General features: G+C 38.6%; 1 protein-coding gene across 1 annotated transcript in view; it reads left to right on the top strand.

Annotated features, from left to right (window-relative positions):
* The window catches only part of LOC128026965 (A disintegrin and metalloproteinase with thrombospondin motifs 2-like), a 117591-nt gene that overhangs the window by 76627 nt on the left and 24414 nt on the right, over positions 1–16550 (top strand). The window contains exon 4 of the mRNA XM_052614267.1: positions 12072–12271. Within this exon, the coding sequence (XP_052470227.1) occupies positions 12072–12271 (200 nt within the window). The remainder of the gene's footprint in view (positions 1–12071; positions 12272–16550) is intronic.

Raw genomic sequence — 16550 nt, 5'->3', positions numbered from 1 at the left:
TCTATTGGAGAGGCAGATTTTACGTGAAGAAATGCATGTCTTTATTTAAAAAGCGCCTGTCATTTTTTTCTATATGTTTACTCAATTAAATTATATAACTGGCTGATGAATTTCCATAAATCATAACTGATATATATCCTCATTCCCCATGGGAACTTCTGCCCGGATCATTTGCATACATATTGTCTCACACCTTTTGTTTTTCTCCACCTCCTGTACTCAAGACATTTTCAACAGTCTTTTTACAGTGGATATGGCTGTATGTGACAGATAGCTGAAATAATCTCATCTCTAAATCAAACTGCTGAAGTATATCATCAAATCGTATTGCAGTCAGTCAGTATCTGATGTTATTAAACTTGCTCTGCAGTTAAGACAACTAATGCGTCTAAATTACGTTTTAGTAGAGAACATTTTAGTATGTAAAATGCGTGCATTGTCTTCTAGAAAACTGACCATTTTTGCGTATAGTCTATGCTGACTTTGGAAAAGGCAGAGTGCTGTAGTACATCCCTTATCACCTTAAAATGATGAATAGTGCCATTTCTCACCTGCTGTTCACTGACATTGATCCTGTTTCCTCTAATGGCGCATATTTGCTCTAACGCAGAGAGCTTTGAGAAATGTTTTTATTTCCCTAGAGATAAAGGTCAGGGACAAAAGACATACAGGTAATCCAATTAAAATCTCAATTCACACTTTTAACGCTGCCTTTGAAATCTTGAAGGTTGGTGTTAATGGGTTGCTAAAATAAAATTTTTCTGAGGCAAAAGCTTTTGCTGAAGGTACGATTTTTTTTAACCCAAAGTGTTGTATTATGGTCATCAACATTTTCTTTCTTTCAAGTGATTGAAATTCTTTTTGAAATTGGTATATTTGAGCTTATCTTTTGATGGACCTTTACGAAACAGTGATCAAATGTTATGTAAGTGTTTCCGGATCCAGAGAGAGAGAAAAAAAAGTGAAACAAGGTTGGCAGTATGTAACATGGTAATTGGTACCCTGGTACTTTTATCAAAAAAACATTTCATTACTACCTAATTTTATCACTTTAGCATAATTGAATAAGATTTATTTTTCATGAGTTTCAAAGGGGAGCCATTGCTTTTGGTCATGTTTCTAGCTGATAACCTGAGAGGCCGTCTTTTAGGATGTGTGTGCGAGCCAGAATAAGTGTGTAAGAGACACCTGTACAGTTCCAGCACTGTCTATTCTTGAAACCTCCTGTTGAATCTGTGGAGAGAGAGTGAGACAGTTGCCGTCAACACCTTTGGAGGTCAGTGTGGCCTTGTCTGTTGCTTCTACTCATCTGTCACTGTTCAGGGGCTCACCCACTGACCTCTGTGGCCCACATGCACAGAGAGAGACATGGCCAGGTCAGTTTTTACTATTGAGCTTAAAGGGAAAGTTCACCCAGGAATTATCACCCTGTCAACATTTTCTCACCAGCATGCCATTCCAAGCCTGTGTGACTTTTTTATGTGAAGGTTAAATTAAAAATGTTCTTTAAAATATATTTTATGTTCCACAGAATAAATAAAGTCATACAGGTTTTGAATGACATGAGGATGATTAATGGAGATATAATTTTACATTTTGTGTTTTTTAAATGACCGATTTATTTAGAAGATTCCACATGTAAGGAGTGCTTTAGAGATTTTAAATTAGAAACTGTAGTATAGTATTAAAATATATTTTTAAAGGAATTTTTGAGGAAAAGACCCTAGTAATCTCATGTATTTTTAAAGAGATCTCAAAAGCCTATCAACCTTTTTTTTTTTTTTTGATATGAGTGAGTATGACCTCAAACATTTCTCATTAAATTCAAGGCAAAATTATCTTAGCTATACTACAGCTATGAAAATACAGTATAAAATACTAAAGATTTACTGCAGCTTAACAATTTTCTTTAGGTAACAGATCTGAGACAAAATATATTCTTGTGCTACATTAAGCCTCCTATGAAAGAGCAAAATATTTCTCATTGGGTATGCCGCTATTCTTTCAAGCTAAACCTCAATATTTCGGTACATTACTACAATATTCATGTAGGTTTTTCAAATGTTTCAGTTTTTTGTTATATACCCCCATTTCTGTGAGACATTCAATCACGGTCTTTCACACATTTTGGGTTGTGTGTGTGTGTGTGTAATCAACTATGCCCAAACTCAATCTCCCAGCATTCAACATATCTAGCCACCATTAGACGCTGAGAGAGAGGGTGGGGGAAATGAAGAATGTAAAGCTGACCTGTGGGAGAGCAGGCGTCTGGTGCATAGATGCTGAGGAGGAGGTGGAGGAGGACCCCTCCCATCTTGGCATGAGTGGGCGGATTTCTCTGTTTATCGTTAAGATCTGGCAGTGACAAAAAGGCTGAAAACTGTCTTTTTCCCTTTTTCTTCTATTTCATAAGAAGCTCTCTTATGGCACTCTTATGAAATCGTTCTCTCGTGTAGATATCCAGAGTTTAATGTGTGAATTGCTGGATGGTTTGATATAGGCCATTGGAGCATTACTCCCATGGTGCTTTGCTGTTGCTTGTACATGTCTGACTTTGAGGACAGACAGCTATTAGGATTATGGAACACTAAAATACAGTTATTCCACATTTGATAAATCTTCAGTATAAATTATATTTAAATAAAATGTGATTAAATAAATTTCCAACAGGCATAAATAATTATATATATATACACACACACACTGACCACTTTATTAGGTATACATTGCTAATACCAGGTTGGACCCCCTTTTGCCTTAAAAACTGCCTTAATTCTTCATGGCATAGATTCAATAAGGTGTTGGAAACATTCCTCAGAGATTTTGGCCCATATTTACATGATAGTATCACACGGTTTCAGCAGATTTGTCTGTACATCCATGATGCAAATCTCCCATTCCATCCCAAAGCTGCTCTATTGGATAGAGATCTGGTGACTGTGGAGGTCATTTGAGTAAAGTGAAATCATTGTCATGTTAAAAAAAACAGTCAGAGATGATTTGAGTTTTGTGACATTGTGCATTATCCTGCTGGAAGTAGCCATCAGAAGATGGGTACATGGTGGTCACAAAAAAAAAGGACATGGTCAGCAATAATACTCAGGTAGGCTGTGGTGTTTTTTAACGATGCACAGTTGGTACTAAGGGACCCAAAGTGTGCCAAGAAAATATCCTGAATATCATAGCAGAAATTGAGACTCAGACCAGGCAACGTTTTTTCCAATCCTCTATTGTCCAATTTTGGTGAGCCTGTGCTAAACTTTAAAATACTAAACTGACCGGCTCATCTGAGACCAACAACCATTCCACGTTCAGAGTCACTTAAATCCCCTTTCTTCCCCATTCTGATGCTTCACCACATTGCTGCCACATGATTGGCTGATTAGCAATTTGTGTTAACAAGCAATTAAATAGTGTGTGTGTGTGTGTGTGTGTGTGTGCATATGTATATATATATATATATATATATATATATATATATATATATATATATATATATATATATATATATACACACACACACACACACACACACACACACACATAGATAAACATGAGCTCAGAACAGCCGCTGACGACCTGGAGCTCACATCGCATCTCACAAAACATTGACACAAATTTGTACGTTTGTTAATAAAGACATTATCTTGATTAAAAAATCACATATTTGAAGTCTTAGAAAGTGCATTCTCACCTAAAAAAACTCTTACAACTACATTCTGTGACACAAAAGCAGTAATATTTTTTTTTTACATTTTATTTCATTTGGGCTTCCAGCCAAAGCACTTGCAATGAGAAATACGGGTAGTGTACAGTGAAAGGGCATTCCTGTAGCGATACCAGTACAATATCTCATGAGAACCAGAACGAACTGTTGTATAAATATGTGTCTGTGTATATGTATGTATGTATATACATATATACATATACTATGCAGAGATGTATAGTAACGAAGTAGAACTACTTCACTACTGTACTTAAGTACTAAAAGGCGGTATCTGTACTTTACTAGAGTATTATTTTTTTCTCCTACTTCAACTTTTACTTCGGTACATATTTTCGCTGAGTTTAATACTTTTACTCCGATATTTTTTTTATGTGCTGCATCGTTACTCGTTACAATTATAATAATGTTACGAATCATTCCATTACACCACTGCCAGAACTGTAGATGGCAGGTTTGATGAAGCTGGCACATCATTAAGCGAATCAAGCGAGACTGCGCGTGCTGACTGAACTGCTGTGAAGAGAGAGATGAACACCGAGCCGAGCCAGATAATGACTCGTTCACGAGTCAAGAACCGGTTGCATCATTTTTTGGATGACCAGTAACGTTAGTTCTTTCTGACAGTTCGATTCAATAAACCAGTTGAAGAAAACAGTTCACCAATTCTTTTGCGCTCGATGCAATGGCGTCATTGGCGTTGACTGCACATGGGCTCATAACATTAACACAGAATCAGTTCAGAATCAATCACCAAAAGAATCAGTTCGGTTCCAGACGCTCTGTGTGTCGGTTTGCTTCACGCTAAATCACACATGCGCAGTATCATCAGCTCCTCGGTTCACGATTCGGACGCGTCTGACAGAAACGGTTCTTGACTCGTGAATGAGTCATTATCTGGCTCGGCTCGGTGTTCATCTTCAGTTCTCTCTTCACATCAGTTCAGTCAGTGTACTGTTTGAGTCAATGAATTACTCCGGGATATTGGTTTGTTTGAACTCAGAGGGAGTGTCAGACACATTAAACAAGTTAACAGCTTAATTCATCTGTGGATTAATGCGTATTTGGAGACGCGAACTGTTTAAAACGATTCAGTTCGATTTGGTGGACTGTTTCAAAAAGATCCGGTTACATCGAATGATTCGTTCGCGAACCAGATATCACAAACTGCTTTGTTTTTAACTGTCATACAACAGACACGGAAGAGAAGACAATGCTGAATAAAGTCATAGTTTTTGCTATTTTTGGACCAAAATGTATTTTCGATGCTTCAAAAAATTCTAAATGACCCTCTGATGTCTTATGGGTTTGAAACAACATGAGGGTAAGTTATTAATGACATCATTTTGCAAATTGGGCTAACTAACCCTAGTAACCGTTTTTTTGTTTACAAGAAGTTACAGTCAAAGGAATTGTGATTGTCCTTTAGGTTAATCATTTGAAATAGTAAAAACAATATGTTCAAACTTTTGACTACTTTCTTTAATAGCTACATAACACAATACTTCTACTTTTACTTTCAGTACTTGAGTAGTAAATTTTAAAATAGACTACTTGCAATACTTAAGTACAAAAAATGTTGAATACTTTAGTACTTCTACTTAAGTGTGGTGCTTAAAGAGCACTTTTACTTCTACTCAAGTCACTTTTTTGATAGAGCACTTGTACTTTTACTCAAGTATGGTTCTCTAGTACTTTATACATCTCTGATACTATGAACAAAATTATAAACGCAACACTTGTTTTTGCAGCCGTTTTTCATGAGCTGAACTCAAAGATCTAAGACTTTTTCTATGTACACAAAAGGCCTATTTCTCTCAAATATCATTCACAAAACTGTCTAAATCTGTGTTAGTGGGCACTTTCATCTTTGCTGAGATAATCCGTCCAACTCACAGGTGTGGCATATCAAGATGCTGATTAGAAAGCAGTATTATTCCATAGGTGTGCCTTAGGCTGGCCACAATAAAAGGCCACTCTAAAATGTGGATTTTTATCACACAGCACAATATCACAGATGTTGCAAGTTTTGAGGGAGCGTGCAATTGGCATGCTGACTGCAGGAATGTCCACCAGAGCTGTTGACCATGAATTGAATTTTAATTTCTCTACCATATGCCGTCTTCAAAGGCATTTCAGAGAATTTGGCAGTACATCCAACTGGTCTCACAACCGCAGACCACGCGTAACCACACTAGCCCAGGACCTCCACATACAGCTTCTTCACCTCCAAGATCAGCTGAGACAAGCTTTTGGAGAGGTGTTCTCTTCATGGATTAATCCATGTTTTTACTGTACTGGGCAGATGGCAGACAGTGTGTATGGCGTTGTGTGGGTGAGCGGTTTGTTGATGTCATCGTTGTGGATCGAGGGGCCCATGTTGGCGGTGGGGTTTATGGTATGGGAAGGCAAATGTTAATGACAACGAACACAGGTACAGGTTTCATGACAAGATTCTGAGGCCCATTGTAGTGCCATTCATCCACGACCATCACCTTATGTTACAGCATGATAATGCACGGCCCCATGTTGCAAGGATCTGTACACAATTCCTGGAAGCTGGAAACATCCCAGTCCTTGCATGGCCAGCATACTCACCGAACATGTCACCCATTGAGCATGTTTGGGATTCTCTGGATTGGTGTATATGACAGCGTTTTCCAGTTCCTGCCAATATCCAGCAACTTCACACAGCCATTGAAGAGGAGAGGACCAACATTCCACAAATGGAAACTAAAGAATTTAACGTATAGCCTACTTTGTTTATTTTGATCCACTACTCCACACAGAAAAAAAAACAGACATGTCAACTAGTTACTGACCTGATGCAGACATACTGTATAGCTGAAGCAGATTGATATCGTTGGTGGAGTGAGGTTCACATTAGGTAACAAGAAAACAAGCGGGTCAATCTCAAATCTGCCCCAGTGGCTCTCAATTAGAGCACGCTGCAGTTCCCTGCTTCACCACAGATTTATGTTGCAAAATTGTTAGGCGCTGTTAAGCTCTGGAGGTTTCAGACACTGTCTGCCTCGCTCAGTTTGTCTGTGGAGGAAACATTTGCGCGGTTTAATTTTTCTCATCAAGAGTTGTGTCCTATTTTTCCTGTTATTTAACAAAGTTATTATAACAAAGTTATAACAAAGTTATATTTAAAATAATATTAAAAAGGAGTCTAAAAACAGAAATATCTGATTGTAGTCCATATCTCTGTTTACATTACACTCAAAGAGTTTTCTTTATTTTCATGACTATGAAAATTGTAGATTCACACTGAAGGCATCAAAACTATGAATTAACACATGTGGAATTATATATGGAATTATATACATAACAAAAAAGTGTGAAAAAACTGAAAATATGTCATATTCTAGGTTCTTCAAAGTAGCCACCTTTTGCTTTGATTACTGCTTTGCACACTCTTGGCTTTCTCTTGATGAGCTTCAAGAGGTAGTCACCTGAAATGGTCTTCCAACAGTCTTGAAGGAGTTCCCCGAGAGATGCTTAACACTTGTTTTTTTGCCTTCTGTCTGCGGTCCAGCGCACCCCTAAACCATCTCGACTGGGTTCAGGTCCGGTGACTGTGGAGGCCAGTTCATCTGGCGCAGCACCCCATCACTCTCCTTCTTGGTCAAATAGCCCTTGATGCCTTCAGTGTGACTCTACCATTTTCATAGTCATGGTGTGTCCAAACCTTTGCAAGATTTGCATTTGTATGCATAGTAAAAGTTTTCTAACCAGTATTCTTAACCAGCTCCTGATGTTCTCAAGGCTCTTATTTGAGGTGGTTTCCCTGACATTACTCAGTACATCATGTACATTCCTCTCATTTTACTTTTATGAACATTTATTATTACTGTTTTAAATAGAATTGTTTACTCACAGAAGGTCCTCGAGCTGAGACTCGATCTTCGGTTCTCCTGAAGCACAACCGCATTACACTCCAAAGCCATAGATATGTATATGCCCAAAGCACTGTCTACTGTATATGAGGCTATGAGCTCTGACAGTTAGAAGTAGGGGTGTAACGATTCACTTGTTTTTCTCGATGCATCGATTACAAACCCAGACGATGCAATGCATCAATCTTGAAACATGAATTTTGAATTGTGAATCATCAATTTCAGACAGTAATCGATTTATAACACTAAGAATCAAACGAATCACGATTTCTATAGCGATTCAATGCTTTCAAAATATATAGACATTAAATTACTACAAGCAGGAATTAATGGAGGCTTTTCGTGTCTTGCATCTTTCCTTCAGATTCTCCACTAAACGGATGTTACTGTCACAGGATTGCGCTTGCAATATATATATATATATATATATATATATATATATATATATATATATACATATGCACACACACACACATATATATATATATCAACCCCCCATGTTTTATTATATTACATCGGGGGAGGATGATATGACCCTATGAGTACTATTATAGATTAATAATGGCACAAAGTTGCTGAACTCAATTCTACAGTAACATTGCCAGTTTACTTACCACATAGTAAACATTAGTGCATTGTTAGCATTAATATAGAGCTTAATCAAATGGTATACTTTATTACTGCTGGAGATGATTTAGTTACTGATATCATTACCAGCTCTCAATGGCCTGGTCCTAAAGGCTTAATTTGATCTTGGCTTTTACAACAAACCATTAAAGATTAAAAGGCACAAAGAGCATTAGTTGAGCACTGACTGTTAGAAAATCTGTGTAGCTGGATCAGATTCCCCTAAGGTTGCGATACCCTTCCTCGCTGGTACATCTGCTGCATGTACACACTTTCTCACACTCTAATTAAAAACACTGTCTGACATTACCGGCGCACCACCAATGCTCAAGCTGTTTGCATGCAGAATGTCTACAGAACATTATTGTACTTTTGATGCTTATGGGATAATATTCTGTGCTGGAAAAACTCTAATAGACTTTTACAGTCCACAGTTGAATGACCTACTGACATGTTTCTCTCATTTCTTTCATCTCTCATTCTGCTCATTTGTGTTTGGGCTTTTTGAATGCACAAGTTAGTTTTGGCACATGTTAATTGCAAAAGTTTCTATCCACCTTTTTCTTCAATGCGGAAGTAAGCCTATGCGTGAGACTTCCGTTTCATTAGCCATAGGTAAATAACAGGGAGAATAAGTGACGTGACATTCAGCCAAGTATGGTGACCCATACTCAGAATTCATGCTCTGCATTTAACCCATCCGAAGAGCACACATACAAAGCAGTGAACACACACACACACACACACACACAAACAAACACTGTGAACACACACCCGGAGCAGTGGGCAGCCATTTATGCTGCGGCGCCCGGGGAGCAGTTGGGGGTTCAGTGCCTAAGTCGTGGTATTGAAGGTGGAGAGAGAACTGTACATGCACTCCCCCCACCCACAATTCCTGCCGGCCCGAGACTCGAACTCACAACCTTTCGATTGTGAGTCCGACTCTCTAACCATTAGGTCACGACAAGGCCAAAATAATAACAATGTGCAGTAAACGGTAAAAACTGTTTACATTACAAACCACTGTGTTAAAAATTAAGATAATACATTAAAAATAATATGATAGGACACACCAACTTTCAATATCAAGCAGCAAAACAAACTGTTTTTTTAATGCTAAAAATAGCTGGATGGAGTGGATGCAGATGAGACTGGAAGCAAGACCCATAGAATTTACAAATGTCTGCAAACATTTTTACGATAAGAAAAAGGTGGATAGAAGACGTAAAGATTCAAAATGCTATGCAAGATTTAAGTGGTTGTAAGTGCAGACTTGTGATTGTAAACGAATTTAAGTACAAAACTAAATGTATATACATAAAGTAAGTTTGTCTGTTTTTTTTTTACTCTATTATATCAGAATACACTATTTTTTACTTTCTCTATTTTGTATTTAATATTTTGACCATTTTGATTGCACTGTGTCATGGAATCACCTGCCTCAACAGCCAAACCAGCCTCCAACACCCGTACACAATCACCTGATTATTAATCACGGAAACCTGCGTTCACTTATCACACCATTCAAAAACACACTCACCATAGTCACTCATCGGCTGGTCTCAAGGTTACAAGCTTCTCAGCGGGTCCGGTGACTACTTGTCAGCCTGTTGATCCTGGGATCCTTTGCTATCCATCGAAGGACTAGAAGTTTTAACCCAGATAAGACAGTTTACTCTGCTTCCATTGATCACCTCAGTTTTGATTCTCCTATGGTGGAAGCTTCTCTTCAGTTACCTTTATAAACTTACCTGCTTGTTTGAATCGGCCTGTGTGCCTGCTTGACCAGCTGTAACTAGATTTATTATACTAGATTATCATTTTTTTAAGAGCACACTGTGAAATGTAATAAAATAAAAAATCGAGCACAACTATTTTAATATGAAGCAAGACCATAATAATTTTTTTGTGGGTATTTTACCTATATTTTACATTTTCCAATGAAGGGTTAACAGAAATTTGTGAGATTGTTGTCTGTAAATGGAAGTATTAATACTCAAATTTTCACTTTGCAAGTTTACGTGTCAGTATCAGAACAAATATTTGCAATATTGTAGATGTTCTCAGATTCAGATAAAAAAGTTTTGCAACACTTTTTTCCTCTATATAAACCTCATTTGTGCTTGGCTGTGTGTACATATTTCTATCTGCATGTGTCAGCGAACACATCTACGGTAGATGCACCAATCTCTTGTTCCATCTCAGTGCTTTTGCAGCTTGGCAGCCCGATGACCCATAAATCTGTCATTAATGGAGATGAGCATGTGATAGTTTGAGTTGTTAGAATCCAAAGTGAAATGAGCTACTCAGTACTTACATCACAACTGTTGTACATGATATCAATCTTTTCGAATGTCCTACTAGTCTGAGCACCCTAGGCCTTCTTGCATTTCTTCCATCTTTCTCTCCCTCAAAGGCTCTCTTGACATTTGCAAAGGTTGAAAGACAAAGTAGCTTTGTGTCCTGATAAGGGCAAGGACTCCTCAGCCAGAATGTGAATGTTCTCACATGAGATCATAACAGAGCTGGTGTATTTGACAGACAGGGTGATGGGTCAAGTTTTGGAAGATCACAGAATAGCAGAAAAAGACACATGTCATAATAGGAGGTTAGTCATCACAGTAGGGTAGAACAGGGGGGAAACTGTATTTTTTTATTTTCCCAGGCTTGTATATTCATTGAATATTGCTTTATGTTGCATTTGTGTGCATTATGTTGCTGCATCTATTTAATCAAAAATGCAGTAAAATAGTGATAGTGTGAAATGTTATGACCATTTTAAAATGTCATTTATTCCCGTGATGGCAAATCTGAATTTACTCAAGTCTTGTGTCTCATGATCCTTCAAAAATCATATCTTTGCAAATATTTCATATGGTTTAATTAGCTTCTGAATTGGCATTAACAGGTTCTGAGGTGACCCTCAGATCATCATTAGCCATGAACAGAGTATGCTATTATATCAGCCTAGTGCTGGTGTTGCAGGTAGTTTTGATTCAGTTTGGCACAAAAATATTTGAACATATGAATGGCTTCAGAAAAATGAAAATAAATAATAAAAAAAATAATGATAATTCTTATGTCTATATAGAATACTATGCATAATAGACAATAGCATGTTAATTGCTTTTGTTGTCCTGTAAAGCTTTCTTCCAATTATGTGTGGAAATCTGCTGACACAGGCTTTGATATTATGAACACCTGCTGGTGAGAGGAAGTTTACAGCCTTACAAAATCCTTCATAATGTTATTATGAAAAAAAAAGAAAAAGGAAAAAAAAAAAACACTCTAAAACCTTTCTTTTTGGTTTATTGGGAATTTTCTGTGCTTGTTGTCTTGCCTTTGTATCCCTGTAATAACATGTTACTGACTCTCAGAGTTAAGATGATGAATATCGTTCTTACTGTCGGATTATCATCCAATAAGAAAGTGACTGGTGAGCTAATATTAGTCTGCATCGAGTGTTGGTTTACCCATGAGCAGGTTGCCTAGGAAACGTTACATAATTGGAGCATAGAAGATGCCCCCAGCTGATTGGGTGATAGAAATAATGTGATAGATCTTCCTCAGTGTTATATCTCCTCCATTTTCCATCTATCCGCCTGGAGAGGAAATGACCTCATGACACCACGTACAGTGGCTAGTGGTTTGATTGGTTTCTCATTTTGACACCGTCATTTCCTTTCATGTCTTCAACAATATGTCAATCAAAAAAAAAAGAAAAAAAAAAAGGAAGTACTAATACTAATTTCAGTGAATTGCTGTAATGATTTGGTAGTATACACTAAGAAATGACCAGTTTCTCTGTTTCTTTATAGGTGCTGATTTGGGCAGACTGTTTGACCTTGAGACTCTGTATCAGGGTGTAGAACGCAGTATTAACCAGAGCCGACGAGCCCGCAGACAGCTGCCCGAACGAGCCTACTACATAGAGGTTTTGCTGGGGGTGGATGACTCCGTGGTACAGTTTCACGGGCAGCAGAATGTGGAGAAGTACCTCCTCACTCTTATGAACATCGTAAGTATGCTTGAGCCACCCACGCTGCCTTTTGTGTTTGGGTTACCCTTGAGAAAAATCAAAGAACGATAGAAACTACTCTGTCAACAGCACTGCAGTCATACAGGCGTAAGACAGCATTGTAATAAAAAAAATGAGATGAAGCTGGCTGGTGCTGAAGCATTAGAGACATTGTGTTGACACCAGAGGTAGTAATGTTTATAGCATTTATATTCAATCCTGCAGTGTTTTGAAAACATTCTAAGTACAGCTGTCAAAGATCTATCTATCTATCTATCTATCTATCTATCTATCTATCTATCTATCTATCTATCTATCTATCTATCTATCTATCTATCTATCTATCTATCTATCTATCTATCTATCTATCTATCTATCTATCTGTCTGTCGGTTTGTCGGTCGGTCTGTCTGTCTGTCTGTCGGTCTGTCGGTCTGTCTGTTGGTCTGTCGGTCTGTCTGTCTGTCTGTCTATCTGTCTGTCTGTCTGTCGGTCTGCCTGTCTGTCTGTCGGTCTGTCTGTCTGTCGGTCAGTCTGTCTGTCTGTCGGTCTGTCGGTCTGTCTGTCGGTCTGTCTGTCTGTCTGTCTGTCTGTCTGTCTGTCTGTCGGTCTGTCGGTCTGTCGGTCTGTCTGTCGGTCTGTCGGTCTGTCTGTCGGTCTGTCTATCTGTCTGTCGGTCTGTCTGTCTGTCGGTCTGTCGGTCGGTCTGCCTGTCTGTCTGTCGGTCTCTCTATCTGTCGGTCTGTCTGTCGGTCTGTCTTTCTGTCTGTCGGTCGGTCTGTCTGTCTGTCGGTCTGTCTGTCTGTCTGTCTGTCTGTCGGTCTGTCGGTCTGTCTGTCGGTCTGTCTATCTATCTGTCTGTCTGTCGGTCTGTCTGTTGGTCTGTCGGTCTGTCTATCTATCTGTCTGTCTGTCTGTCGGTCTGCCTGTCTGTCTGTCGGTCTGTCTGTCTGTCTGTCGGTCTGTCTGTCTGTCTGTCGGTCTGTCTGTCTGTTGGTCTGTCTGTCTGTCTGTTGGTCTGTCTGTCTGTCGGTCTGTCTGTCGGTCTGTCGGTCTGTCTGTCTGTCTGTTGGTCTGTCTGTCTGTCGGTCTGTCTGTTGGTCTGTCTGTCTGTCTGTTGGTCTGTCTGTCTGTCGGTCTGTCGGTCTGTCTGTTGGTCTGTCGGTCTGTCTGTCGGTCTGTCTATCTGTCTGTCTGTCTGTCGGTCTGCCTGTCTGTCTGTCGGTCTGTCTGTCTGTCGGTCAGTCTGTCTGTCTGTTGGTCTGTCTGTCTGTCGGTCTGTCGGTCTGTCTGTCTGTCGGTCTGTCTGTTGGTCTGTCGGTCTGTCTGTCGGTCTGTCTATCTGTCTGTCTGTCTGTCGGTCTGCCTGTCTGTCTGTCGGTCTGTCTGTCTGTCGGTCAGTCTGTCTGTCTGTTGGTCTGTCTGTCTGTCGGTCTGTCGGTCTGTTGGTCGGTCTGCCTGTCTGTCTGTCGGTCTGTCTGTCTGTCTGTCTGGTCTATCTATCTAGCATCTGTCTGTCTTGCATTCTGTTTGTTGTTCTGTTGTGCTATTTAGCTAGCCTATAAACCATCAAACAAACTGGCTTTATAAACTTTTTTTTCTAAAAACATTTTGATGATTGGCTTTAACAGTCCAACATAAAATATTTGTTTTGATGTTTTTACCAACTATGTTTTTTATTAATCAGTTCAATTAGAATAAGTTCAATTTAATTACAAATTGTGTGTGTGTGTGTGTGAGTGAGTGAGTGAGTGAGTGAGTGAGACAAACAAAGAGCACTGTTATATAAAAATATATATGGACATTGTATCCAGAATAATTATTTTTATTTTCTTAAAAAGGGATCAAATCTTGTTAATCATAATTCAGCTGATTACTAACCCTAGCTTTTAGTTTTTATAACTTCCACTTTAGACTATTTAGGAGCAGTTTATTGGTGTTTGAAAATACAGAAAATATCAAAATCATACAGTCACAAAGATTTCATCTATAGTTAGCTCTAGTGATGTTTGTCTCTAGAAGTGCTGTCTTGTTGAATTTATGCAGATTTAATTTTGTGCGATTTGTCTGTAATTGTCAGATTATGTGTGTATGTGTGTGTCCGTGTGTGTGTGTGTGTGTGTAAAGTTGGATGCAGTAAATCAGTGGTTTTGCTTCATGTGGTCTAGGGTGATGGTAAGCCGGGTGAAAAATATGCTTCAGGACAAAACAGCTCTCATCTGTCCCATGCTATGTGTCCTTTAATCTCCACAAATTAAACCTATGCAGTGACAGAGAGAGAGAGAGAGAGAGAGAGAGAGAGAGAGAGAGAGATCAGCTAGCCAACAGACAAAAAAATCACAAGCTGGCCAGATATTATGTCATCAGTAATAGTCAATGATGTGAGGTAAAATCAGACACATATTAGATCAGTTCTGCAGTCATTTTTCTACATCATGGATCACTCCATCTAAGATAAAATGTGCTGGGATGAAAAAGGCCAGAGAAAAATGTATTATAACCTCACCATTTGTCTCTATATTGCATATTTTCTTCAGTTATCACAAGTCCCCGAACAATTTCTGCAGCTGTGCCACTGCCATCTCCTTTTCCTCTCCTCTCGTTCTCATCCTAGGGGGTGTTTCAAAGCTGCATTCTGAATAAATGACAGGAAAACAGATAAACAGAAATATATAAATAACATTGCGTCTCCTTTCTCTCCCACGCGTTGAGTTCTTACCGCGTTCTTTTTGAAAGTTTTCTTTGCTCACTTTTGGAAGGCATGTATCCCTCACTCTCCGGGAGTCAAGGAGAGAAAAGAGAGAGACATAAAGCAGGTTTTTCCCTTTTTTCCTCCAACTATTTCCCCTGACTTCTTCCCTTTTAGTGTTTGTTGCACATAAGGGCTGTGTATGATGATTTGTTATACGTGGTGTCTGAGTTTATTGTTACTTTGCATTAGCTTTGTGTGTGTTGAGCGTGTGTGTGTGTGTAAATGTCACTGCTCAGTTGCTATGTTTGCTCAGAGGGAAAAAAATCCTCTGCAGTCATTCATTCACGTTCTCCTGGTCAATGGCTGGTCTCTCTCAGTGATCCAGCAGGAGGAGAGAGTGGGAGCCGTCTGTCTGTCTGCCTGAAAAGGGATCCATCTATGGGACTGTACGTGGGTGGCAGGGTTGAGTGCCATTCATAAATGAATTTAAAATGCATTTTAAATTTCTGAATGCAAATCGGATTAAAGTTCCAGAGTAGTAGTTCCACAAATGATATTGAGAATTAATGTACAGTAGGAATGCATATTTAGTGTAGAATATATTTATATTTATTATATTGATTACATTTAATAAATAAGAGCTTTTCAATTCAAATTCCATCTTAAGAACGGAATAGGAGACAATTCTTAACTTCTGAATTCACACTATTATAACCCCTTCAGAAATGCATTTTGTATCCTCTTCTGAATAATGGGTTTGATTAGAGCAGTAACAAAATGAAAATGTTATTATACGGGCAATATCTGCTCACTAAAATGGATTTTTAGGGGCATTTTTTACCTTTTATGAAGGCATATTTTTCATTAGCTTTGTAAAAAAGACATATAATACAATTGCAACAAAAACTAATATTATGTATTTATACATGAAAATGCCTATTTAAAGTCAGTATTTTCAGGTGATTTAAGTTTTTTTTCACAAAACACACAAAACACTTCCCGGAATGCTACACATTCAGTGGTACTTGTATACTAAGGCATTTTACATGTATAGCTATTCATTTGTTTTCACATTATGTGGCATTTTTGTTCATATCTGATTCTGGGCTGTTCGATACGTTAATCCCTGTGTGGGAGTTGTTGTATTTGTGAATGAGATATTTGTTTGTTCTGGAGAACTGGTCCAGTGACTCACTCTGCCCTCAATTTATAAAACCGAGTGAAACAATTCTTTAAAATACACTAAAATCGATTGGCTTTACTTCATAGGTCCATGGGAAATGATGAAGAATCAATGCGTCAGACAGGGATCAAAAGATCTGGAGGCCTCTTGACTCACGCCCACTCTTCCAATCCACCAATCAGCCGTCCTTCACCTTTATTCCACCCCTTTAAGACCGTCTCTTTCAGATTTAGTGTTGCAGTCAAGATAATAGACCGGTATTTAATGCAGAAGCTCTTTGTGGGAGAGTTTCTTGTTGTTGAAACTCCTTTCTAATTTCAAACTTGGAAAGTCTCACAACATGGTGATCTAAGATTGCCTTTAGCTCAGGACAGTAAGCTTCATCAGATCCACAACAGCCCCTCG

Source organism: Carassius gibelio, chromosome A14 (assembly GCF_023724105.1).
Source record: "Carassius gibelio isolate Cgi1373 ecotype wild population from Czech Republic chromosome A14, carGib1.2-hapl.c, whole genome shotgun sequence".
NCBI classification, from domain to species: Eukaryota; Metazoa; Chordata; class Actinopteri; order Cypriniformes; family Cyprinidae; genus Carassius; species Carassius gibelio.
The sequence above is the reverse complement of the archived record's forward strand: the minus strand, read 5'-3'. Positions and strand labels throughout refer to the sequence as shown.